Consider the following 24,780-nt stretch of genomic DNA (forward strand, 5'->3'; position numbering starts at 1 on the left):
ATGTTTGTATTTGACTGTTTGATGCTAAACTTTAACCATGCCTTCCCCCGCCTTGAAGCATTTTCCTATCATATTACCTTGAAATTAAATGCTTGTCCATTCTTAGAAACTAAATGTCCTGTCTGACATTGAGGAGTTAGCATAGACGTAAATCATTCTCTGCCAGTATTCTTAATAAAAAAAAAAAAAATCAAATTCCTCTTTGAAAAAATAATTTTTATTCAGATTATGTGCTAATTCTTCAAAGCAAGTAATTTCTTTCTAATTTTGGAACTTGAGAAAAGTTCACATTATAGAGTGCAGAGATTCAAAACTGTTTCCTTCAAAACAAATTTTTTTTTTCAGAAGAAAAATGCATAAGACTTTGAAGCACTTAAACACAAAAATCTACAACAAATAAACAGTTGATGGAGAGCAGGACAGCATTTACTTTTGAATATACTAGGTACTTAAGAACTTATACTTGTGAAAAATCACAATGATTTTAAGAATATTTTGCCAAGGGTGCCTGGGTGGCTCAGTCGTTAAGCGTCTGCCTTCGGCTCAGGTCATGATCCCAGGGCCCTGGGATCGAGTCCCGCATCAGGCTCTCTGCTCGGCAGGAAGCCTGCTTCTCCCTCTCCCACTCCCCCTGCTTGTGTTCCTGCTCTTGCTATCTCTCTCTGTCAAATAAATAAATAAAAATCTTTAAAAAAAAAAAAAAAAGAATATTTTGCCAAGTCAGTGTTGGCAAATAGTTTGGCAACACCTTTGATAAAGATGATTTATATACTACATATAAATGAAGGGTAAGTGTAAATTATAACGGATTTGGGTTTAATTACATTAATATATAATCTACACTATACGTACACCCACATGGTAACAGCCACATGGCAAATTCACAGTTATAGCTAAAAAACTATATTTAGAATAGTCCCTTTTTCCCCTACTATTTGCATATTCCTTGTAGGCTTATTATCTTTTGTGGATTACAATAACCTACAAATTATACTTCAACATTGTGGCTTAAAAAACAAACACCAATATGTTTTTATGCTTTAGTCAAAGTTGATTGATTTCGAGTTTTAAAAGCTTTTCAGGTGAAGCAGAGCAAAGTCCACCCCAAACCAAGGCCTAGACAACCCTACAGATTCCTCTTTGTTAAACCTGGCAATCTGCCTTAGTGCATCAGTGACTTTTGAGCTTGACAACATCCCTCCCACCCTGTGAAGAATTCAGATAAAAAATGAAACCTACATTTTCAGAATGTCATTTTGTGCTTCAGAGTTTTCATTTGCTTGTTAGTTTGGAAATTCTCCATACTCCTAAGTGAAGCTTCTATATGTAGGTTCTGGGACCCAAACATATGTCAGAAAGAGCAAGAAAGCTTTCCAGCTTTCTTAGCCTACCTTTGGTTCCTCACTTCCCAGACAATGAACAAGAGACTATTTTCTTTCCTGTAATATTTTTTACTTTCACTAAGCTTCCTTGGGAAAAAAAATTGAAATATTTCTTTTTTTTTTTAAAGATTTTATTTATTTATTTGACACAGAGAGAGAGACAGCGAGAGAGGGAACACAAGCAGCAGGAGCAGGAGCAGGAGAAGAAGGCTTCCCGCGGAGCAGGGAGCCCCATGGAGGGCTCGATCCCAGGACCCTGGGATCATGACCTGAGCCGAAGGCGGACTCTTAACGACTGAGCCACCCGGGTGCCCCGTGAAAATGAAATATTTCTTTGTCAATTTTTTTATCAAAGGAAAATTTCTGATTAATAAATGCAGGAAAACTCAAGATTCATATTCTTCCATTCCCCAAAAGATAAGAAAATGTGAATATTTATATCGGGCCATCTTCCTTCTAACAAACCTTTAAATAAAAACATAAAGACAGAAAACAAGTTGACCATGAAAACTGAGAGTGGAAGGTATACACCTCACCAACTTTATCTTCTTGGTTTCTTTTTTTGTTTGTTTCTACAACAAAACTCCATATCATTCTTAACACTCAGTATTTTCCTCACATCCTATTATTTTATTTGCAAATTACCATACAGCAATGTAGCTTCAACATGCTAGTCTGCTTCTGTGTATTCCACAGGAATTAGCCACCATAAAATATCTCCTACGGCCATTTTAAATTCACTTCCTCACCTGCCAATAACCGTTGGTTCTCTGCTATAAAACTGCCCTCTGTTTGTCAAGAGTCCTTGGGGATAAACATTATCAATAATTTAAAGCTAACTGGTGAAGGAGCTATGCAGGATTGTTCCCTTTAACTCTCTATTACTCCAAAATTTACATATGTACATACACCCACACATATAAGAAATTTACATTGTCTGCCAAAATAAACTGCAGATATAATTCCAAACACGCACGTAGAGATTCACATTTTAACAGCAAACGTACATGCAGATATAAAGAAGTATAGTTTTACATTCCTAAGTTACATTAGCAAGCTGAAATATAGAATAATGTTCTAGATTTATTGTTATGAATCATAGAAATAAGCGAAAAGGAGACATAAACCTCACACTATGCAGCATTGTCAGTCAGTGTGGTATTATTTTTACTGATGCATTATCCAACTTGCTTACTCTATACAAGAAGTGATATAAGCATACTATATACAATAACAAAACACAAAGTTAGAGATAACAAATGGAAACCTCATACAAAATACCTGATGCTGTCAGTATTTAAGTTTGTATAGCTTTGACCAAAAGACACAGCCTGTGCATATTTTTCTGATATAAAGGAGTAGTCTGTGTATCTGTATAGCATTCTTAGCTACAGAAAAAAGAAGAATGGAGACCAAGGGACACAGCTGAAATACGAAAGTGCATTGTTGTAAATACGCACATACTTTAGCAATGTCATATTATCTGAATTAATGTCTTATGCATTGTGAAATTTAATAGTAAGTGGTCCAGAATACAAAATATAGTCACACAGAACTCTGTTTTCACACTTACTCTTTGGTAGAACTATTAAAAACAAACTCTTGCAGCTAACACATTGCAGAGCTGTCAAAATACCTACTAATGTTGAAAAACCTGAAGGTGAGAATCCGTTCAAATGAATAAAGAACAAAAATGATCAAAAGAAACTCATAGCTGCCTAAGAGTTTTAAAAATTAGAAATGTAACACTCAGCAAGTGTGTGAAAACCACTTTTCATTTGCTCACTCAACTTCGAGACTCACAATAACTGAATTACACACATATTTATACTGAGTATGTACAGCTAAACATAAATATAACAGATATTTATGAAAAACTACAGTGTAAATGGTTAGGACATTTACACTGACTTACACTGACATTTACACTGTGTACTAATCTAGTGAGTCACAGAGTCACCCTGTGTCGGGTGACTTTTGAGTTTGATCTAGTAAGTTTCTTGACATACTTGGTGAAAAACTGTTTCACAGAAATTCGAAGTCCCAGCAAGCATTCAGGCCCATCGTCCACTGGAGGCAAAGCTTCTGCTGAATGAGAAGTTGATTTCAGAGTTCTTGTACTTTCCCCAGGCACCAAAAGGCACTACTACTGCAGTACTATTATCTTCAGTACCATATTGTATTGCCTGCAAGGTTTGGCAGAAGGAAGAAGAAAACATGAGAAATCAGAGTCCGTACAAAGAAAAATCACCATTCCTCTGGAAGGCTATAATCTCGTTCAAAATAGTTACTAACCCAGTTACTTCGCATTCATTCAACATGCATCAAGGTCCACACAGTTTATTAGATTGTACATAGAATAACAGAGGACCCCCCCCAAAAAACAACCATATTAACTATATTCCACTGTAGCAATTTTGGCAACAGAAATACCAGTGGACTAAGATCAAGATATGCTCTGGAAGAAGAAAATAAAGCATTTAGCACAGGGACTAATACAAGGTAAAAAGTAATAACCTAAGGAAATGAAAGTGTATAAGATATAACAACAATAAGGTTTATTATGCTCCCTACAAAATGGAAAAGTGGCATAAACTAAATTTCTACAGTAGGAGAACTGTAAATCAATTTTAAGAACTAATTCAAATAGCAAATGACAGGGCGTCTGGGTGACTCAGTCGGTCAAGCGTCTGCCTTCAGCTCAGGTCATGATCTCAGGGTCCTGGGATCGAGTCCCACATTGGGTTCCCTGCTCAGCGGGGAGCCTGCCTCTCCCTCTGCCACTCCCCCTGCTTGTGCTCTCTCTCAATCTATCTGTCAAGTAAATAAATAAAATCTTTTAAAAACACAAAACAAAACAAAAAACAAATAGCAAATGACATAGTCAGCATTGTAAGAAGTGTTCGGGATTATATTCAACAGCAAATGTATTTCAAAAGAATTAATAGCCTGAGGCCAAAACTGTGAGGGAAAAGGTTAATAAAAATATCTAATATAAAAAGCATTAAAATATTGGTACACCTGGGGGCGCCTGGGTGGCTCAGTTGGTTAAGCAACTGCCTTCGGCTCAGATCATGATCCTGGAGTCCCGGGATCAAGTCCCGCATCGGGCTCCCTGATCAGCAGGGAGTCTGCTTCTCCCTCTGACCCAACCCCCTCTCATGCTCTCTCTCTCTCTCTCAATCGCTCTCTCAAATAAATAAATAAAATCTTAAAAAAAAATATTGGTACACCTGGGTGGCTCAGTCATTAAGCGTCTGCCTTCGGCTCAGGTCATGATCCCAGGGTCCTGAGATAGAGCCCCACATCGGGCTCCTTGCTCAGTGGGGAGTCTGCTTCTGCGTGCTGCTCCCCCTGCTTGTGTTCCCTCTCTCTCTCTCTCTCTGACAAATAAATAAATAAAATCTTTTCAAAAAATTTTAAAAAAATAAAAAGCATCAAAATATAAAAAAGTTTTACAAATTGAAAGACCAAAAAAAAGTTCGCAACATCAAAGTACTAATATATTTAACATATAGGAAGTTGTTACAATAACCATGAAAAAGACAAATATGCCTATAAAAAAATGGGAAAACACTATACACAGACAAGAAATACAAGGGTCTAACGAACCTGTGCAAATGGTTAATTCCACCAACAAAGAAAAAAGATGCAAATTTAAAACACTAAAATTTGATTTTTTCTACCTATCAAACTGGCAAAAAACTATAAGCATTTGGAGAAACAAATTTTTATTTTTTATTTATTTTTTATTTTTTTAAGATTTTATTCATTTATTTGACAGAGAGAGACACAGTGAGAGAGGGAACAGAAGCAGGGGGAGCGGGAGAGGGAGAAGCAGGCTCTCTGCAGAGCAGGGAGCCCGAGATGTGGGACTCGACCCCAGGGCCCTGGGACCATGACCTGGGCCAAAGGCAGACGCTTAACGACTGAGCCACCCAGGAGCCCGAAACAGAATTTTTTTTTTTTTTAATTTTATTTATTTGACAGAGAGAGACACAGCTAGAGAAGGAACACAAGCAGGGGGAGTGGGAGAGGGAGAAGCAGGCTTCCCGCGGAGCAGGGAGCCCGATGAGGGGCTCGATCCCAGGACCCTGGGATCATGACCCGAGCCGAAGGCAGACGCTTAACGACTGAGCCACCCAGGCGCCCCCCGAAACATAAATTTTTAAACATGCTAGAGAGAAGTGTAACTTGGAATAGCATTTCTGGAGGGCAATTTGGCAAGCTTATTAAAAGTTTTAGAATAGGGAGCCTGGGTGGCTCAGTTGGTTAAGTGTCTGCCTTCAGCTCAGGTCATGATCCCGGGATCCTGGGATCGATTCCTACATCGGGCTCCCTGCTCAACGCGGAGCCTGTTTCTCCCTCTACCCTTCCCACCTGCTCATGAACTCTTTCTCTCTCCTTTTTAATATATAAATAAAACATTTTTTTAAAAAGTTTTAGAATACAGTGTATCCTTTTACCTAGCAATTTTCTAAAAACTTGACCTGAGAAAATAATATATGAAGGAAATAGACATGCACAAGTAGACACAGGAACGTTTATACAGTGCTCTCCCTCCCTATAATATGGAAAAGTGAACATAAACTAAATTTGCTGATTAGGGGAACCAGTAAAAGAATTATGGTACACAAATATAGCAGAATACCATGCAGTCATTAAAATATCATTGCCTGTGTGAATGAGAACACACATATCTAAGACAGGGAGGTGAAATGAGAAAAGAAGTGATCATCCACAGGATTGGGCCCATTTCTGTAATCTCATGAACACACATAGTAACCAAGGGAATACTTCATGCTTACGCATCTATTTTCAAACAAATAATGCTTTTTAAGTGAGGTCTTAAGTCTTAATTACAAATATTAGCACTTAAAAGTTTGGGCTAAATTTGCCTTCCCAGTTGCAAATGTAAAAATTGGGAAATGCAGAAGTAGCTGTTAAATTAAAGCATGACTCTAATGATCAGCGATGGCTATTAACTTCGAAGAGCTATCTCTTAGGTATCTTCAAAGATATAGATAATATCTAATATAATATTAAAGAGCACATGGAAATTTTACATTTTTACTGGGTATTCCCAATTTTATCTCTGAGAGACATACTCATACATAACATATCCATACATCTTTCTGAATTTTTTTTTCACATACCCTTTCTTTTTTTTTTTTTTAAGATTTTTATTTATTTGACAGAGAGAGACACAGCAAGAGAGGGGAACACAAGCAGGGGGAGTGGGAGAGGGAGAAGCAGGCTTCCCGCCGAGCAGGAAGCCCGATGTAGGGCTCGATCCCAGGACCCTGGGATCATGACCTGAGTTGAAGGCAAACGCTTAACGACTGAGCCACCCAGGCGCCCCTCACACACCCTTTCTTAAAAACCAGATGTGGACTATGCTATAGTGTTCCTATACCGGATATTTACTTGGAGCTGTCTAGTTTAATGGTCTAGTGGTTGAATCTGGGAGCTTGGCTGTCTGGGTTTGAAGCCTAGTTCTGCAACTTAAAAGTTTGTAATCTTGAATAAGTTAGTTAACTTCTCAGCCTCTGTGCCTCGGTTTTCCTCATCTGTGGAAAGGCGTAATACTAGCTATAACCTCAGAAGGTTATTGTGATGATTACATGAGTTAAATTATATGTGACTAGAAGAGTGTCTGGCACATAAGTGATACTACAATTAACTATTATTATAATTTCCTGTTGCTATTACTATCATATCAAGGTGTGTACAAATCCAAAAAATAAACATAGCACATTCCCTGGCACACAGGTTTTATTTAACTACTTGGGAGAATTGTAAACATTTTGTAAATTGGGAATATTATGGAGTCAAGTGTAAAATTCCTTGTAATACTGAAGGCTCAAACACAAGATTTCAAAGAAATCTCAAGCCCGTAGTAGCCCCTCCAGGCTGTACCAAGACCTGCACACCTGGGTGTTCTTCTCTTCACCCCCGACACCCACACCACCCTAAATCGGGACTTTTCTAGCAGAAGCTCTGCTCTGTCACCTGCTCAATCACTGCATGGGCTGCTTCATTGGGATCATGGCACTGATTGACAAAGTCACAGATCTCTTGACTATTCACCATGAAGTTAATTCCATCTGTAGTGAGGACCAGGAAGCTGTCATCGGCATGATGGAGCTGCAATCAGAACCAAATACACAGACTCAGCCTCTGAATAGTCTTCAAAATTCAAAGATTTTATCGGTTTGCTGAGTGGTCATCTGTGTTTAAAAGCTTAACGGTGAAAATGGAAGACCTAGATTTTGGGCAAAATTAGCAACATTTAGCATCAACCACCAAGAACGAACCCAACATGTCCTTAGTAACACCACAAAGGAAGAAGCTAGACAGCCAAATGATGAGAGGCAAGCACGCTGTAATGGTAGAGAGCACGGTCTCTGGAGCCAGGCTTCCTGGGTTTGAAATCTGCCTCTACTTTTTGGCTAGGCAAACATAGGTGAGTTCACCGATGCTCTGGATTTGTTTTCTCTGTAAAATGGGGTGGTAGTAGCTCTTCTGGACAGAGCCTGGCCCACAGTAAACCCTATGTAAGTATTTGTTAGACACAATGAATATAAGTGGGGTAGCTGTAAGACTGGAAATCATTCAATGAACAATCCCCTGCTGCCACCGTTGGGAGCCTCTATTACCTAGTACTAGATACCAGCACTTGCAGACAGGGAAGTGTCAGCTCACAACTGGGTGTGTGTTGAGGGTGTGTTGAGGGAAGTGTAGTGTAACTGGGGCACTGATAGGTAGCATGCAAAAGATGTCAGAGAAAGGCAGGAGGGCAATTATTTAGCTTGGTGCAAAAGGGAGGTAAAGGTCTGATTCCGAGTTGTGGTGACACTGGGTGATCAGGTGTCGGTGAGGAAGGGCACTAGAGCCATTTTACCAGGCAAATTCCAGCAAGCAGGGTAAAGCAAAAAACAGGCACTTCATCCTACACTAGGACAATATTTTATTTTATCTGAAAAGTTCATCTATCCTTTCATAAACTTTAAAAATCATGTTAGCTTTAATTAAGGCTTCTAAGAAAGCCTGTAGCTAGAAAAAATCCTGCTTTCATTCCTTGCATGCGTAGCAGCTGTTGCAGATTGTTACCTTAACCCTCTTTGTTTCTGGTTCTGCTATCACACCACTGGTTTTAAGATCCAAATCTCCAAGACTCCTTGTCATTGCAAGTCTGCCATTTACGTGAGGCTGTCCCAAACTATTCCAAGCCACAAAACCACCACATTTCTTGATCCTGGTCCAAAAAAAAAAGACTATGACATGATACCGAGGAAATGAAGGCACGGTTAAACTTAAGATGAAATCAGTTTAAAAGGCAAGGTTTCGGGGTGCCTGGGTGGCTCAGTCGGTTAGGCTTCTGCCTTCGGCTCAGGTCACGATCTCGGAGTCCTGGGATCAAGCCCCGAGTCGGGCTCCGTTTCTCCCTCTTCCTCTGCCCCTCCCCCCTTCCGAAGCATGCACTCTTTCTCTCTCTCTCAAAAAAATAAATAAAATCTTTAAAAAAATAAATAAAATGCAAGGTTTCATTTCTATCTTGAACTATATAAACAGCATCCTCATAGAACGATCAGTGGAGGTGGTACCTTTCTTTTTCATCTTTTCTTTCTGGAGTATGGTCAATGGTCAGCTTCATGGGTTTTCCTTTTCTACACAAAATAGCCCTGCTATCCCCAACACTGGCTACAACCAGTTCAATACCATCTCTCACGAGGGCTACTGTTGCAGTAGTCCCAGAGGTCAGAAGGGTTGCTGCAAACATTATGAAAAAGAGTATAAGTCAGTGACAAATGATTGGATATGGAATTTTTATTACAAAATAAAACACAGGCATGTTAAACTAATGCTGAAATGCATCATTCTAATCTAACTAGAGCTATGCAAATAAAATGCAAATGAACTATGTAAGTAAGAGCATGCAGAGAAAGAAGTATCTAATTCAGTAACAAGGCTCCATGCAAATAGAAAAAGTTGCTAACCTAATTTGGTAAAAAGTGCATCACTGTCTCCACATGGCCTCTATTCATATGAACTAGAGCTGACTTGAACTGATATTTATGACACCCTTGTGTGTACATCAGGTGTCAGTATTAAAAGTATTACATTTTAATTAGATTAGCTAAAATGACAGGATGACCTTTAGGTCTACTGAGCTCATTCAGGCAAGCTGACTCTTCTAAAATTTCTATGCACTCAGAAGGCTTTCTCTTCCATTTCTTCATTCCTATCCTATGACAGTATTATCAGTTAATAAGCTAAGCAAGGATGCCAAGGGCATATCATTTGCTCTTCAAGTGCTATATTTTATATTCTTTCCTTCTACAACTGTTTTATTTTTACAAATGTTCACCCAAAAAATCCTAAAATGGTTAAAGGTTCACATTCTTTTCTATTTATCTTTGTCCTCCCCAGACATGAAACAAAGTTACAGCCATTGTTATATTAGGAAAATATGGGGGATGGAGAATGAAGTTCATTCTAGTTTCCCAAATGCTTAATGTAGTTCACATTTAATTTTCTCTGAACAATAACAAAATTAAATGTCACTTGGCTTGAGGCTGCCACTATTCCCTTCATCCAGTGCAAACTGAATTTTTGCATCTTTCTTTCATTTACTAAAACCGCATCTATCTTCTTTACTATTTGTTAAAAATTTTGAAGGTGCATTGAGCCTTGCCAAAAGTGAGAATACTATGAAATTAAGGGCTACAAAGTAAAGCAAACTGGAAGAAACTGAAAAAGATAACTTATTTAAAGCAGGTATTGTCTTCAGTAACATGGTTCATTCTTTAAAGCATCTAAATAAAATATTCAGGTGATCATCCAAAGATGATTTCTTCTTTAAAGGTAGATTTAGGAAAAATGAAGTGCTACTGATTTGACTGAGGCTCAATCTTTCCAATTTTTTTTTCCCCAAAAAGACACTTTAAAAAATTTCATCAGTAATACATTTTGGAGGGATATATATAGATATAAAAATATATTTTCCAATTGGTATATTAAAATGCCTGCTTTAATCAGAAAAGTAAAATGAAAAAAACATTAATAAATCCTACTTAATCTTTTATATCCATGCTGAGTCTAATTTATTGAGAAATAGCATTTATAGTTGCACTATCTTCCCATTAATCTTTTGATTTTGGAACTGTTGTGCAAGGTAGTATCTCAGCAATGCTAAAACATATTACATATTTGTCATTGTATAACATAAATGTTTTAGCATAAGAATCAGTGATGTTCATATTACAAAAGTTAACTTTTGAGTTGCCCAAAACATTATATGGTGGAACGTTCACAGTTTAACCCCACTGTGACTTTTTCCAATGATAGGAAGCGCCAGGCAAGAGAGTACAGGCATTCACTCAGATGCTACCTGTCCAGGGAATTTAGTATTCCTCTCCTTTGCTTAAATGGTCAGCAGCAGCTTTTTTTAAAAGTGGTTTTAATTAGCTTCATCAAAAGAGTTAAAAATTCATAAACTAACACTTCCAAGTTTCGCTGTTCAGGATTCTATTGTCATTCATGGCCACCTCTGCCACCCAGGAATTTAAAAGAGCTTGAGTTTTAACCAACCCAACTTCACAGTTCCAAAATCCCAGGATTTATGGGAAAGTTTTCAAAACTAACTGTTGATTCTGGTTTGCTAAGCATCTAATAAATAAAGATTAAATAAGCATTTATTTCATTTAACATTTAACATGGAAGTAAAAATTCTCACTTTTTGCCCTAACAACATAAACTATAAAACTAAGACATCTTTCAATAAGGTCTTAACACTCACTGGACATTTCCTACTGCAAGTCATCTCAACTAATGGGGCAAAGAGGATGTGGGAACCTTCCAGTAGTCCAGGCTAGGAACCGCTGGACTCCTTCACCTGGGACAAAATTAAGCAGATCTCTCTTTCCACTGAAGCCCAGCATATAGTGTCCACGGGCTCCAGGTCTAGAGCTGCTGACCGGGCACAGTTCTCTGCCACAAATAACACGCACAGAGGCAAATAGGAAATTCACCCAGGAATTGTGCTCAAACATTACAAACCTGCAACACAGGGGAGGGCAGAGAAAAGAGCTGCAAAATAAGGGGAAGGTTTTTATTTTGGTGAAAATTTCACTAGCAAATTCCATAATATTCCAGGAGGTGCCGGATCAATGAATTCAGGATTCAGTTTGCCCAAAATTGATGGTATTTTGTAGTTGAATCCATTTTTTCATCACAGAGTAAAACTTCTTAGTTTCATAGCTTCCCATGGTTCGGAAAACTATATACAAATGCAGGCATACAAAACATATATGCAGTATACCACAGACACACATCTATACACGCATTCTCTCTCTTTCACATGCGCACACCACTCACACACACTTTAACAGTTAGTCCTGAGAAGTAAATCAATACCTCTAGGAGCGGGAAAAAAGGCACTGTCAATTTGATTGGTACCAATATCAGAATTGTCCCAATAACTAACGGGAAAATTCATGGGTACAGCAGTGAGTAATTTGTATCTGACACGCAGTACGTAGTTAGAAAGGATGTGCACTACAGTATACCACCAAATTACTGGGATTCAAATATATATTAAAAGAAATTAAAGCACCTCCTATACCAGATACAAGAAGTAACATATTTGTTAATGATGCTTAATGCATTTTTTTAATAGACTGATTAATCTAAATTGATTGTTTAAATATAGGCTAGTAAGGCTCTTGAGCTCTAGTGCATGTTTATAAGTTTATTGGATTCACAAAATGGGTATTTCTGCAGCTCTCTCCTTTCCCCAGTGTTGCAGGTCGACATATCAAAAGAAAAATGATCAAGTTTCTGAATGGCAACATAAGAGTAAAAGCTGTACTTTTCAAAGTATAACCCCCCGCCCCAGTAGTTATTGTTTACCATGTAAACAATAATATGTATAAACCAAAATGGTTTTCAATATTTATTAAACACAGGTGTTCCAGACATGTAGGACTCATGAACACCGAAATCCAAGTAATGAGCTGAAGCGGTAACAGCACAATTAGTATCTCTTCAATGTCGTCCCTATTGTTCTTTTCTTTTGGCTGCGCCCAATATAAGAAGACTCAAAAACACTGCCTTTCTAACACTGGTTGTTTCGTAGAGATCAGGTAATGTGAAGCGCATGGACGTTTCCGATGGAACTCACAATGCTGCCACCAACATCTCACGCCCTGAACATCAGAGCAAGTCTTCTCTTTTTGATCCATCTGTCTCTTGGGGAGCTTTGCTGCTTTCAAGCCTTAAGCAATCTAGAAACACTTGGAAGAGTTTATAGAATGTAAAGGATAGTAATCTCAGTTTTCTACCACCCCGTTTGTTTTAAGTGAGGTTTGTTCATAAACAGGAGAGTAATGGGATATCATTTGAATTTGCTGGCTGGTTTCATTAATTGTAAAAATACACAACTGGCATGAATTGAATACAAAAATATTTAAAGAGGATGATGAAATTAGCTTCATAAATAAGGGTAATTTCAAAATGTGTCAACAACAAATCAATAAAAATAGCCAACAATTTCGTAAGGGCAAGATTCTTGCTGTTTTTGGTAAGTGGCATTCTGATTTTCTTCTCCTCAAACCACCCCATTTTAAACTGAAATAGTAACTGTTTTAAATGCCAACAAGATAATTTGAAGCACTTTATGCAGATGTGACAGTTTTGGACTAAATTCTTGAAAAGGAAAATGTTTTATGTTCACTTTATTTTTTTCACTTTCTCTCAAGAAAGCTAATATAGTATAACTGAGGGGTATTCTTCCCATTTATACCCCAAATTCTACCATTACTGATTCATTCCTATGGTTTAACCAATCTCTTTTCAGGCTTCCCCTACCTAAAATTCAAATCCACACAGGAGTGATAACTCATTAAAACACATACATTATGGTAATAATTTGATTAAATCAGCTCTAGGATAATCAAAGAATAAATTGTAATAACTTTGGTGAGAAAGAATATGCATGGAGATGAGGTCAGTCCAAATCATTATTGAGTGCCTTCCAGAGTCTATACAGGGGGCTGAGTGCTGGAGATTCAAAATGAATAAGCATGGTGACTACCTTTAAGCCCCTCACTGAAAGGGTTCAAGGAGGGAAAATGGGACCGATGCTGATAGAAAAGGTTAAAAAAAAAACCACACACACAAAAAACCTGGAAAGGGCAAACTGCACTTACTTCACAGTTTTTTTTAACTGGCCTGGGTCCTACCTATAGCTATACCAAAAATAATATTATGCATTCTTATAATACTGATACGGCTTCAGTTCTTACTAAAAACAACAACAAAAAAAGTTTTTAATTTAAATAATAACTTTGAAATCTGAAACATGTTTTTTTAATCCACAAAAAAGTTAAACAACTTACAGCATCTATCTTCAGTGGCCTTAATATATTTGATAAAATAGGCCCCAAATATCAAAAGGCAATTTTTAGCAATGTTGAAAGCCTTGGCAACTTACTAAGAATAAATTTTAAAAGTTGTTCCCAAAATACTTATTTAAAAACACACACAGACCAAGCAATCTGTAAGAATACATACAAAACAAGATTTAAGAACAACAATGTCATAGTGCAGCCCTTTCTTTTGGTAGCACACTAGGTATGGTTCTGCCGTACTCCATTATACTTGTAAACAAATGGCCATTAAATGGAAAGTGAATTTTAGAATAGCTTATGAAAGTTCTGAGATCATTAGCTCAAGGTGTATGACAGACGAACTAAGTTAAATACAGTTTAAATTTATTATTAGAAATTAATTATATTTTTATGATTACTTTCTTTGTACAATTGTCTCTGAGTAAGGCACCTTTAGGAAGTTTCTTTTAAGGTGGGCCAGTTAAACAAATTTTTTCCCTAAGTTCAAAATTCCCTTGAATTATAATTTATTATTTAATAAAATGAAAGGGGTCCTCTCATATTTTAGGCCAAATCTCAGTTTTCAGCATTTTCATTGATTAGATCCTTTACCAAAGGGCTGACTGCACCCATGAAGGGTTAATGTTTTGACTGTTGGCCTGCACATTCCCCATGATAAACTTGAGTGTTTTCTTCTGACAGGTAGCTTCTACCTGTCTACAGGACAGCTGGGGAACACCACCGGCATTAGAGCCAATAAACACAATGGTGTGAGATACAGCCAACCTGGTTATGGATGAAACCAGAGCATGCTAATATTCAGAGTCATAAAAATGAAACTTGTTTGACTGTTCTCTTCTACCTCCTATATTTTACCCATTAGGAGCAAGAGCTCAATCTTATACTACAATTTACCTTCTCTCAACCTCTATTTTCAAAGGTGAGGAGCCAGCTGGAAGGAAAAAAGTCCAAAGGAATGAAGGAGAAGAGAAAATGGGCCGAATGATCTACAAACAAGAAAACAAATCCCTGAACAAAGAGAGTGGACTCTAATGCTTTTCCAAAAAGTATGATGACAGTAAGGTTCTCAAAAAAGGGCAGGAAAAATCTTGTAAGATGGTGAATAGAGCCATCCTAGTCATCTTCTATAATCCTCATCAGTAAACATGCCCGTGAGAGAGGCCACTGTGGGTGCCAGGAAAATCCCAGCCCTCACTCTGCAACTGGCCTTATCAGTGAAATGAGAATTTCCATCCCTATGCTCTCAACTGAAAATTGTGAAATGTTATTTCTGTGGTGCTTTGACTTCCTTTAAATAAAAAGATGAACCAAACACGGATTAATATTGCATGATTCACTTTCAAATCAGTTACGAGGTCTGTATGCATACATTTAAATGGTCTCTGCAGAAGTTTTTAAGATTACCTTTAGGAACAAAAGATTTGGGGGTCAGCTAACTAGAAAACACCAACTACATTTTTCTGAATGCTTTTGATAAATTTAGTCAAAATCAGAAACATTTTACTTTCAAAATTTAAGGACATACAATACGTAAATTTTAAAATTCAGCTGACATGTCCTTGTGTTTAACAAATAAAAACAAATGGGGCGCCTGGGTGGCTCAGTCGGTTAAGCGTCTGCCTTCGGCTCAGGTCATGATCCCGGGGTCCTGGGATCGAGCCCCACATCGGGCTCCCTGCTCGGCGGGGAGCCTGCTTCTCCCTCTGCCTCTGCCTGCCCGCCTGCCTACTTGTGCTCTCTCTCTCTCTCTCTCTCTGTCAAATAAATAAATAAAATCTTAAAAAAAACAAAACAAACAAACAAAAAAAAACAAATAAAAACAAAAATATCACTAGTTACCACAAAGCTGCAAGACCAAAGTCTTTTAGAAGTGGGAGAAAACATATCTTCCTTCTGAAGATTAAACAGAGTAGTGCATGTTACCCATTGTCTTTTTTTTTTTTTTAAGATTTTATTTATTTATTTGACAGAGAGAGACACAGTGAGAGAGGGAACACAAGCAGGGGGAATGGGAGAGGGAGAAGCAGGCTTCCCACCAAGCAGGGAGCCCGATGTGGGGCTCGATCCCAGGACCCTGGGATCATGACCTGAGCTGACGGCAGACGCTTAACGACTGAGCCACCCAGGCGCCCCCCATTGTCTTTTCTTATTTAGGACCAGTTAGCAATCTTCTTGTCTTAACAATTACTATGTGGCTAAATGAGATTACCCTATAGTCTATTTCAGTACTTACTCAACAGATTCATCTAAAAAACCCAAACAGTAAACCCTCCCATACTATGGACCTCCTGTCCACATAAAGAGCAAATTTAAAAATTTTTTAATCTTTTTAAAATTTAAATTCAATATCAGAACCATTTTAGAGCTTCAATTTTTGAAAAATGTATTTTTCATGTCCAATATATTTCATTTAAAAATGAGGTACTAACACTACACTGGATTCCAAACAGCATTTAAGGTTATTTCTTATATAAAATCACTTTCAATATAAGCATCCTCACAAATAAACTTGCATTCCCACCCCTAAAGGGCTTAAATTGTTTCCTTTCATTAGACATACCCCAATACCCTAAGGAATGTGATTGTTTTACTTACCATCAGCAGACAGGTGGGCATGCCTTGCAAAGGCTTTATCTATTTCTAGAAAAGCCAAGGTCAACAGAGTTTCCAAGTTCTTCTCCTTAGGAAGCAAATCCCTTTGTGGAGAGGAAAAGAGAGTCCCAAACAATCATTTTATAATAGGTTTCTCTTCTTCATCTAGGTCCCTCTGGCTAGCTGCTACTCCATACAATGGACCGCCATGGTTTGCCTTTCAGATGCTTAAAATCCACAGATTAACAATTCAAATTAGGAAATAACTAGACAAGGAGATAAGCCTTTAAGAACAATAAAATAAAAGTCCAAGTTTCCGTCCTTAAAGATTAATACTCTATCCACAACCCTGGGAGGTCAAAATTCCTTCAAATAAATGTACGCCACTAAGTTCAAAATATGAATAAATCAACTGATGAACAGCATGAATAACTACAGGAAGACCAGAAATAGTCATATGTTCTCCCCCTCTTTTAATTCAAGTCATATGATCCCCAAAATACGTTAGTAATTACTGCAGTAAATAAACTTTTTAAAGAGCTCCAAAACACCCTCATTAAATGCGTTCTCCCCATCCTACTGTCAATCATCTAAAGCCATTCATACCCCTTGAAAGAATTACCATTTATTGAAGTACTATATGCCCTGCACTGGAGTAAATGCTTTTCCTAATACATGAGATCCTGTACTATATAGCTTGATACGATCACAAATCAAAGTGTTGTTGATCCTGGTCAATGCTTTCACCAGGTGAGTTGTCAAAACATACACTGCGGAATGGTGGTAACTACCAGTAATAAAGGGCATGCTTAAGCCACTGCTTGTTCGTAAAACAACAGTATGGAACCAGTGAACATCATCTCGGCCCAAAGGTTAAAGTTTAAACATGAAGTATAAGGTAAACTGCAAAGTCAAGAGCGAAAAGTCATTGTACATACATGATGCATTTCTCCATGTGGGTGTGGCAGAAATCAGCAGCTGCAGGTCCGCCGTGCCCGTCGTACACGGCAAAGTACAGGACCTCATCTGTTAGCTGAGCGCTGTCAAATCGGTCTTCGTTCTCTTTCCGTTTGCCAATATGCGAGGCGCAGCCTACGTTTTCCAGGCTGATTTTGGGAATTGGCTTGCCGTACTTAATGCTGGGCGGCAGCAGAATGGGCTCATCGATGCGGTTATCCCAGATCCCAAAATTATCCCAAGTGGCCGGACGCCCACTACCATCCGGGTCAAACCGAGAACACCTAGCCTCTGAAGTGGAGCTGTGGCAGGCGGGCGTCAGCCGCTTGTCGTCCTGCAGTAGGCGGGAGCTTAGCAGCACTCTCCTTCTCACCTGGTTCCCACCACTTCTAACCAAAGTAATTAAGGCAGCTGTGGACATAACTCAACGCCAAAGGACTCAGGAATGAGGGAAAGGTCAATAGAACAATAATGGAATGTCTTCAAGAAAAATGATGTGACTGGGGAGAGAAAGAGAGAGATTCTGTCAGTAATTCCACATATAACTGATGTCATCATTAGATATTACCAAAACGTAAGGCCATAAAGAATGTGGCATCTAACAGCCTACTTCTAAGAATAGTGGATCAAAACCAAAACTGATTTACCTACTCCTTTCACAGTGTTTAAATTCTATAAAGATGTGACAATGTGTATATATCATATAGAACAAGTGTTTCTCAAACTTTAACCTACAGTCACCCGGGGAACTTGTTAAAAAGCAGATTCTGATTCAGTCTGCCTGGGGTGGAGCCTGAGATTCTGCGTTTCGAGCCAATTCCCTGGTGACAGCAAACTGCTGATCCAGCAGGCCCATATTTTGCATAGCAATAATATAAAATACGGGTGTAAATAAATATTCTTCCCTTCATTAACCCCATTGCTCTAAAGAAAGGGTCGGGGCAAATGTTGACAGTATCAAAGTCTCTTAAGGGAGAAAGAAATAAGAAAAGTAATTGGTTAATAGGACAGTTCTGTACTCAGAGGGCCCAAGTTTTAGCAAAGACACAATCTAGGATCTAAATTCTGTTTTAAGATTTGTCAACTTAATAACCTTCACATATTTCATTACTATGGTTAATGTAGAATGGTTCGTGCAAACACTCCCACAGGCACAAGGATGAGCCAGTTCCGATGTGTGTGATCACTGGATTAGGGGGCACCACCTTTGTGACTTATGAGCAACTGATCTATGCATTTACATTAACAGCTGCTGGTCTCCATCTACCCCAGCCCAGCAGCCCAGCCCTTGCGTGCCCTGCAGACTTAGGAGCTAGCGCCCGAGCCCAGACCACATTTCTTTGAAACTATTACTCTTGCACCCCCATTTCTGGACTCTGCCCCAAAGCTGAATCCTCCCCTGGGTGTTGTCAGGGGGAATTCCTACACCCCTGCAGGAAGGGCTGTGTTTCTGGCAGTTTTCCATATAAATTAGGTTCTAAGCAAAAATTCAACTCCACGGTACCTTGTTCTGTTGTTACTTTATGTATTAAAAACCAACTGGAAAAGATAGCATGTCAAGACTGATAATGCTGGTGGAGGGTATACAGGTATTATATTACTCTCAATTGCATGTTTGAATTATTTCATGATACAAAGTGGACTTGAAAAAATATCTCAGCAAAAGCCACATACACACACATACAAAGCCCAACTTGAGTGAACCCGTAAGTGAATGCATTGCAGATTTCAAATAAATCTTTGGAAATCAGTCTAGCTCTGTGTATGAACAGTAAATAAAACAGTAGAAAGAAAAGATGAAATTCCAAAGAACTCCCTTAGATATCTATGCAATGAAAAACATATGCGCCCTGCCTTCATAGAATTTAGTATAAAGAAGGCCTCCCAAAGAATTAATGTATCATGAAAGACTTAGGAGGCCATTCTTTCTTGGTCTTTTAGCTAATATCATGTATAAAAGATTGAAACTCACTTCTATGACAATATTAGGAGTGGAGGAGACATAGTATCTCTGGTTATCAAGTATGAAAGAGAAGCAACACATCAAATTACCAAAAAAAGGTGTTTATTCCTTTGCTTCTGTGATATTTTCATTGAGCAACAATAACTATGTTAAATAAAGGTAAGGACTTGTGAAGAAATTTCAAACTATAATACAGTCTACACTAGGGAACTAAGTACTGATTATTGATGGAGATAATTTACAGAGCAACTTTATACCATAAAGAAAAAAATAAAACTTTCAAGATACATTTATTAGAAACCATTAATATTTGAAGAGTGCACCAGAAATTAGTGAAGTATGATTCTTTCTTCTTTTAAACCTAGCTATAGCTGACAATACAACATTTTTTTAGTTTCAGGGGCACAATATAATGAGTCTGTTTTTGCATAAGCAAAGTACTATTCTTTTGGCTTCAATCTGAAATCATGAAGGCTATATTCAGCCTTGGGCCATTTTGCAGTCGTTCACCTACTTTAAACAAGAGTTCTAGAATTAGAAGCAAATAAATATTGAGTAAATTTTTTGCAGCTCTTTTAGGGCACTCTTTCTTCTCTCTCACTCTCTCCTCCAAAAAAAAAAAAAAACCCAACCAAATAAACAAAAAAACCCTCCAGAGCCACATTTTATTATTATTTTTTTAATTAACATATAATATATTATTTGTTTCAGGGGTTACAGGTCTGTGATTCATCCATCTTACACAATTCACAGTGTCAGAGCTGCATTTTTAGCAGGAAACAAATATCCATTGGAAACATTATTTAAGAATGAAATAAAATGGGGTATCTGGATGGCTCAGTCGGGTGAGCACTGGACTCTCGGTTTCGGCTCATTGTCCTGCTCTCATGGGTTGTGGGCTCCAGCCCCACCGTTGGGCTCTGTGCTCAGCCCAGAGTCTACTGGAGATTCTTTCCCCCTGGCCCCTTCCTCCTCACACTCCAGCTCTCTCTCTCTATCCCTGAAATAAATAAATAAATCTTAAAAAAAAAAAAGAATGAAATAAAATGCAAGTTGGACAGTTTCTTTAAAAGCCTCGCTGGACTAAAATCAATCATCAACCTGGCCTCCCTCCTCATTTATTATCTGCACAATCACCTCAGAAAGTAAGCAGAGTAGTCATAGGAAAACATTTACTTTAGGGAATACTTTTGGCCTAGATGAAATGTGAGCCAGATATATAGCTAAATTACAAAACTAGATCAGCACCACTTACGCAAGCAGGTGACTTTGTGTATTTCCAATGTAATATAACTAAATCGTATTAATCTCCACATTCTCTGGGGAAACAATTCAAAGAGGACCTGTGTTCCCAAGCTCAATAACTACTTTGAATTAAACCTGCACATCAAGAAAAGTTTCCTCCAGAGATTCAAGCTAGGAATCTAGTCATTACCTGCCCCCAGTTCTCCAAAATGCCCATAGATATGACTACACACTGACTAGCAGACAAGAGAGTGTAATTTATGACGTGGAGAAAAACCCCAAAGCCTGTGGGAGAAAAAATAACAACACATCAGTGTTCTTCATAACAAAAAGAGTGGAGAACAAACTGACAAACGCCTAGGAGATATTTTTATTATTTGTCAGTTCAGCAATTATAAATTGGCATGTGATCATTCTGCAAAAAAAAAAAAAAGTTTATTCAGGAATCCTTTATGTCAATATCTATCTCAGTCAGAAATCAAGGCTAGCTTTTTTTTTTTTTAAAGATTTTATTTATTTTTTGACACAGAGAGAGAGGGAACACAGGTAGAGGGAATGGGAGAGGGAGAAGCAGTCTTCCTGCTGAGCAGGGAGCCCGATGTGGGGCTCGATCCCAGGATCCTGGGACCATGACCTGAGCCGAAGGCAGACGCTTAATGACTGAGCCACCCAGGCACCCCAAGGCTAGCTTATTTTTATAAACCATTTTAACATTTATATTCACGCTTTGAAAGTAAAAGTCATCCAAAAGAGTCAAAGGGCAGAAGTAATTCTGCTTGAAAGTCATTTGAAGACAAAAATGGCAGAGCAAGAGTTAAATCAACTAAGAGCACAAGAACACATTACCAACACACCACATTCAACTAACAAAAATAAAATGCAGAAACTATGCTAAGCAAGAAAATAAAGATAAAGAACTTGGCTAGAATCCTAGTGACAGAACAGGTTATTTATATCAGCAATCTAAACTATATTGATAGTCATATACCAAAAGGAAAAAGAAAATGGACAATCTTCCTTCTAAACTTTTCCAAATCCCTTTTTATTTCCCAATCATAATAAAAATGCAGGACCCACAAATTTACTTTAATCACATGAATTTTTAAAAATATGTGAGTATGGGGTGCCTGGGTGGCTCAGTCGTTAAGCAGCTGCCTTCGGTCATAATCCCAGGGTCCTGGGATCGAGCCCCGCATCGGGCTCCCTGCTCAGCGGGAAGCCTGCTTCTCCCTCTCCCACTCCCCCTTCTTGTGTTCCTGCTCTCGCTGTCTCTGTCTCTGTCAAATAAATAAAATCTTTTAAAATAAAAAAAAGTGTGAGTATGCACACATATATATACACACACAGAAACCCCTATATATTCCACATACTGTCAATAAGTGAGTGCCTGAAAATATCTTTCTTTTTCATCATTTTCACACTGACTGTGACCAGGCCTTCTCCATCTTCTTCCTTAATGTTTTAACAGTTTAATATGATACTTGAAAGTCCTGACACAGAACTCTTGACCAGCGAAAAATGTTGGCACCTGGTTTAACAATTCTGACTAGCGGGAGGGATTCTCAGCAAAGAGGGTTAAATTGGGAGTAAGCTCATAGCCCACAAGAGTAAGCACAGATTCTGCATGAGGGCACTGCTGAAAACCCACATCCTGAGAGTAGGAAATCTCAGGTGAAATGCATCAGGAAGGGAAAAAAATGCATTTGGTTTGTAGTGAACTTTTGAAGTACATACTTGATTTAAAAATAAAAGGTGGTGAAGAAAAGCCACAATTTACAGCTACAAGATTGCTATGCCAATTTTGCATCTTCATACCACTCCCATTTTATAATCCCTCAATGGTTTAAATATCTCAGAGCTGTCCAAATTTATTTTTGGATAAGAGAGTCACTCACTGTCTCTGTCAGGAGGATACACTTGGGATTTGAGTTAAACTGTTGACTGCTGAAAGGTCAAAAGGGCAAATTTTTGTTGTAATTTTAAGTGCATGCCAAAATTATTCAGGCACTCTACGGTTCACTGCTACAGAAAACTTCTTAGATTGATCTCGCCAGCAAAAATATTTAAGAAAATATTCATATTTGCCCATTATAAAGCAGCACTCAGGTATCTTTACATCAGTAACTCCCGCAAAGAAAACAACAGATAATTTTAATATTCTCAAAGCAAATTTTTTTTTAAGATTATTTATTTATTTATTTATTTGACAGAGACAGAGATGGCCAGAGCAGGAACACAAGCAGCGGGAGTGGGAGAGGGAGAAGCAGGCTTCCTGCCGAGGAGGGAGCCCGATGCGGGACTTGATCCCAGGACCCTGGGATCGTGACCTGAGCCGAAGGCAGCTGCTTAACGACTGAGCACCCAGGCGCCCTCAAAGCAAATATTTCTTTATCAACTTTTTAAAAGACAACCAATGCATCCCAGTAAATTCAAATGGTATGGAAACCTCCCAAAAGTATTTCAGGAAATGTGGATTCCAGTATCTTATCAGTACTCTGCTGGGAGGAAGGGAAACAAATTTTAATAGTCTACATGAGGGAAAGAACAACAATAAAAACCCCAAATGAGTCCCCTTGGGTTTGATGTGAACATGTTTAGATGTGTGAATAGAGGAATGAAAGTCCTGAAAAGTATTCATTGTTCTATGTCCATAGATATCTTTTAAAACATCTTTGTTAATGTGGATACAACTCACAGACCACATTCCAAACCTGTACCTTTATACTTCTTTAAGGGTTTTCCTTGACATTCTACACTACATCAACAGCACCTCTCCCCTCTTAAGATTCTAGTCAAGGGAGGTGCCTGTGTCGATCATCAATAGAAAGTGACTCTGGTAGCAAGAAAAAAATCATTAGCAAGAACTCACTACTCAAAAATATAACTATTTTATTACCCAGTGGTGCATCTGTTCTCTTCCTCTAATACCATGACATCACTACTCTTCTTCAAGACCATTATAATCCGTCACTTGTCACTCATTCTGAAACCGGCGACAATCTCATTCTTGAGGATGGTGGAGGATGGGTGCAAAGGGCTTAAGAGGCCTTGCTGCACATTTTCAATATGAAGCTCAGGAAGGCCAGTGGAGCTTTAGGGACTCCAAATTCCCCGGCTATTTCCACCCGGAATCTCGTCTTTGTCGTCTCCTGCGAAATCTCTCATCTACACGAGCGGTTGCTAAAAAAAAAAACCATCACCAGCCACAAGGCCTCTCTTGGCAAAGCAAAACCCACACCCTCAGATAGACACCAACCAGGACTCTGCATCCTGCTCTATTCCTGTCCCCTGAAACGCTCGCCCTCGGACAGTTCAGGATCCCGGGCTGTCTCGCTGGCTGTGACAGATGAGTAGCCAGTGTGATAGACTGCAGGAAGCACACCCTCCCGCCCGCGCAGCACTGCAGATGGCTGGATTCCCTCCAGCACCTTCCGCCGCCCGGTCTCCGCCTCCCAACCACCCTCTCCCCGCACAGATCTCGGGTGTCGCCACGTCTCCCTCAATCCGGTTGCATCTGGGGCGGTGACGTCCGGGGTGCGAGCAGGACCACCCGGATCCTCCCTACTGAGAAATGCGAGCGGCCCCCGGCCTTTCCACCATCCAGTCCATGGTCCCTCCTGCCTTCCAACCCCGGCCCACTCCACTCGCAATGGTGACGCCCCCAGCCTGCAGTCAAGTTCAAGGCCGAGTGCGGGGGTCTCGGCGGGAAACGCCCACTGCCTGCAGCGCAGCCGGGGTGGGCCGCGACAGGACACGCTACTCATGACCTCCAAAGAGAAAAAAGCGGCGCACAGAGAACCCAGACGCTGACTGTGGGGCTGGGGGATTTAAACCTACATTTCCCCTTCCCTCCCTGACGAACTCTCCGTTTACTCTCCATTCCGCAGACCCTGAGCGCTGGCATGCGACCCTGCCTATAAATAATATCATAAACTGTTAGAAATAAATGAAGTGCACTCTCTAGGCTCTTACCTCGCGATGGTTACGTCCTGGAAATTTTCTAATTAGTCAACGGAGGGCGGGGAAGGGACTTTCCTGCTGGGTAAATAAGATTGCCTTCCCCGATATTTCTGGTTTCGGGAGCGAGCAGCTAGAACAGCCACTGGCTCTTCTGCTGGAAAATCTCGAGAATTTTTCGCCTGCAGTGAGCCAGATGGAGAGGGAAGTCTGTTCCCCCTGACTGACGGCAGCTCTGGCCAAACCGCGCTCGGAGAGGCGGGGCGTCGGC

General features: G+C 39.2%; 1 protein-coding gene across 2 annotated transcripts; it reads right to left on the reverse strand.

The window, feature by feature from the left end:
- Positions 1-107: 107 nt before the first annotated feature.
- On the reverse strand, positions 108-24,715 carry PPM1K (protein phosphatase, Mg2+/Mn2+ dependent 1K). 2 transcript variants are annotated; one of them, XM_073891939.1, is made up of 8 exons: positions 24,525-24,715; positions 23,449-23,732; positions 17,326-17,844; positions 16,391-16,491; positions 8,990-9,155; positions 8,496-8,640; positions 7,395-7,529; positions 108-3,568 (listed from the first exon to the last, which is right to left on the reverse strand). In XM_073891939.1, the coding sequence occupies exons 3-8, from the start codon at positions 17,763-17,765 to the stop codon at positions 3,437-3,439; spliced, it is 1,119 nt and encodes a 372-aa protein (XP_073748040.1). In that variant the 5' UTR covers positions 17,766-17,844; positions 23,449-23,732; positions 24,525-24,715; the 3' UTR covers positions 108-3,436. The 2 variants fall into 2 exon arrangements, with proteins under 2 accessions (XP_073748040.1, XP_025729197.1); XM_025873412.2 differs by lacking the exon at positions 23,449-23,732 and having other exon boundaries at positions 24,525-24,714.
- Positions 24,716-24,780: the final 65 nt, after the last annotated feature.

The sequence above is a fragment of the Callorhinus ursinus genome, unplaced genomic scaffold (assembly GCF_003265705.2).
Source record: "Callorhinus ursinus isolate GAN/ISIS: 27379988/994484 unplaced genomic scaffold, GSC_fseal_2.0 scaffold4, whole genome shotgun sequence".
Lineage (NCBI taxonomy): Eukaryota > Metazoa > Chordata > Mammalia > Carnivora > Otariidae > Callorhinus > Callorhinus ursinus.

Coding starts and splice junctions, on each gene's coding strand:
- PPM1K (XM_073891939.1), bottom strand. CDS start 17,765: ATGTCCACAGCTGCCTTAATTACTTTGGTTAGAAGTGGTGGGAACCAG. Junction 9,156..16,390: donor TGCCCACCTGTCTGCTGATG/GTAAGTAAAACA, acceptor TAATGTTTGCAG/CAACCCTTCTGACCTCTGGG. Junction 3,569..7,394: donor CCCATGCAGTGATTGAGCAG/GTGACAGAGCAG, acceptor CAAACCTTGCAG/GCAATACAATATGGTACTGA.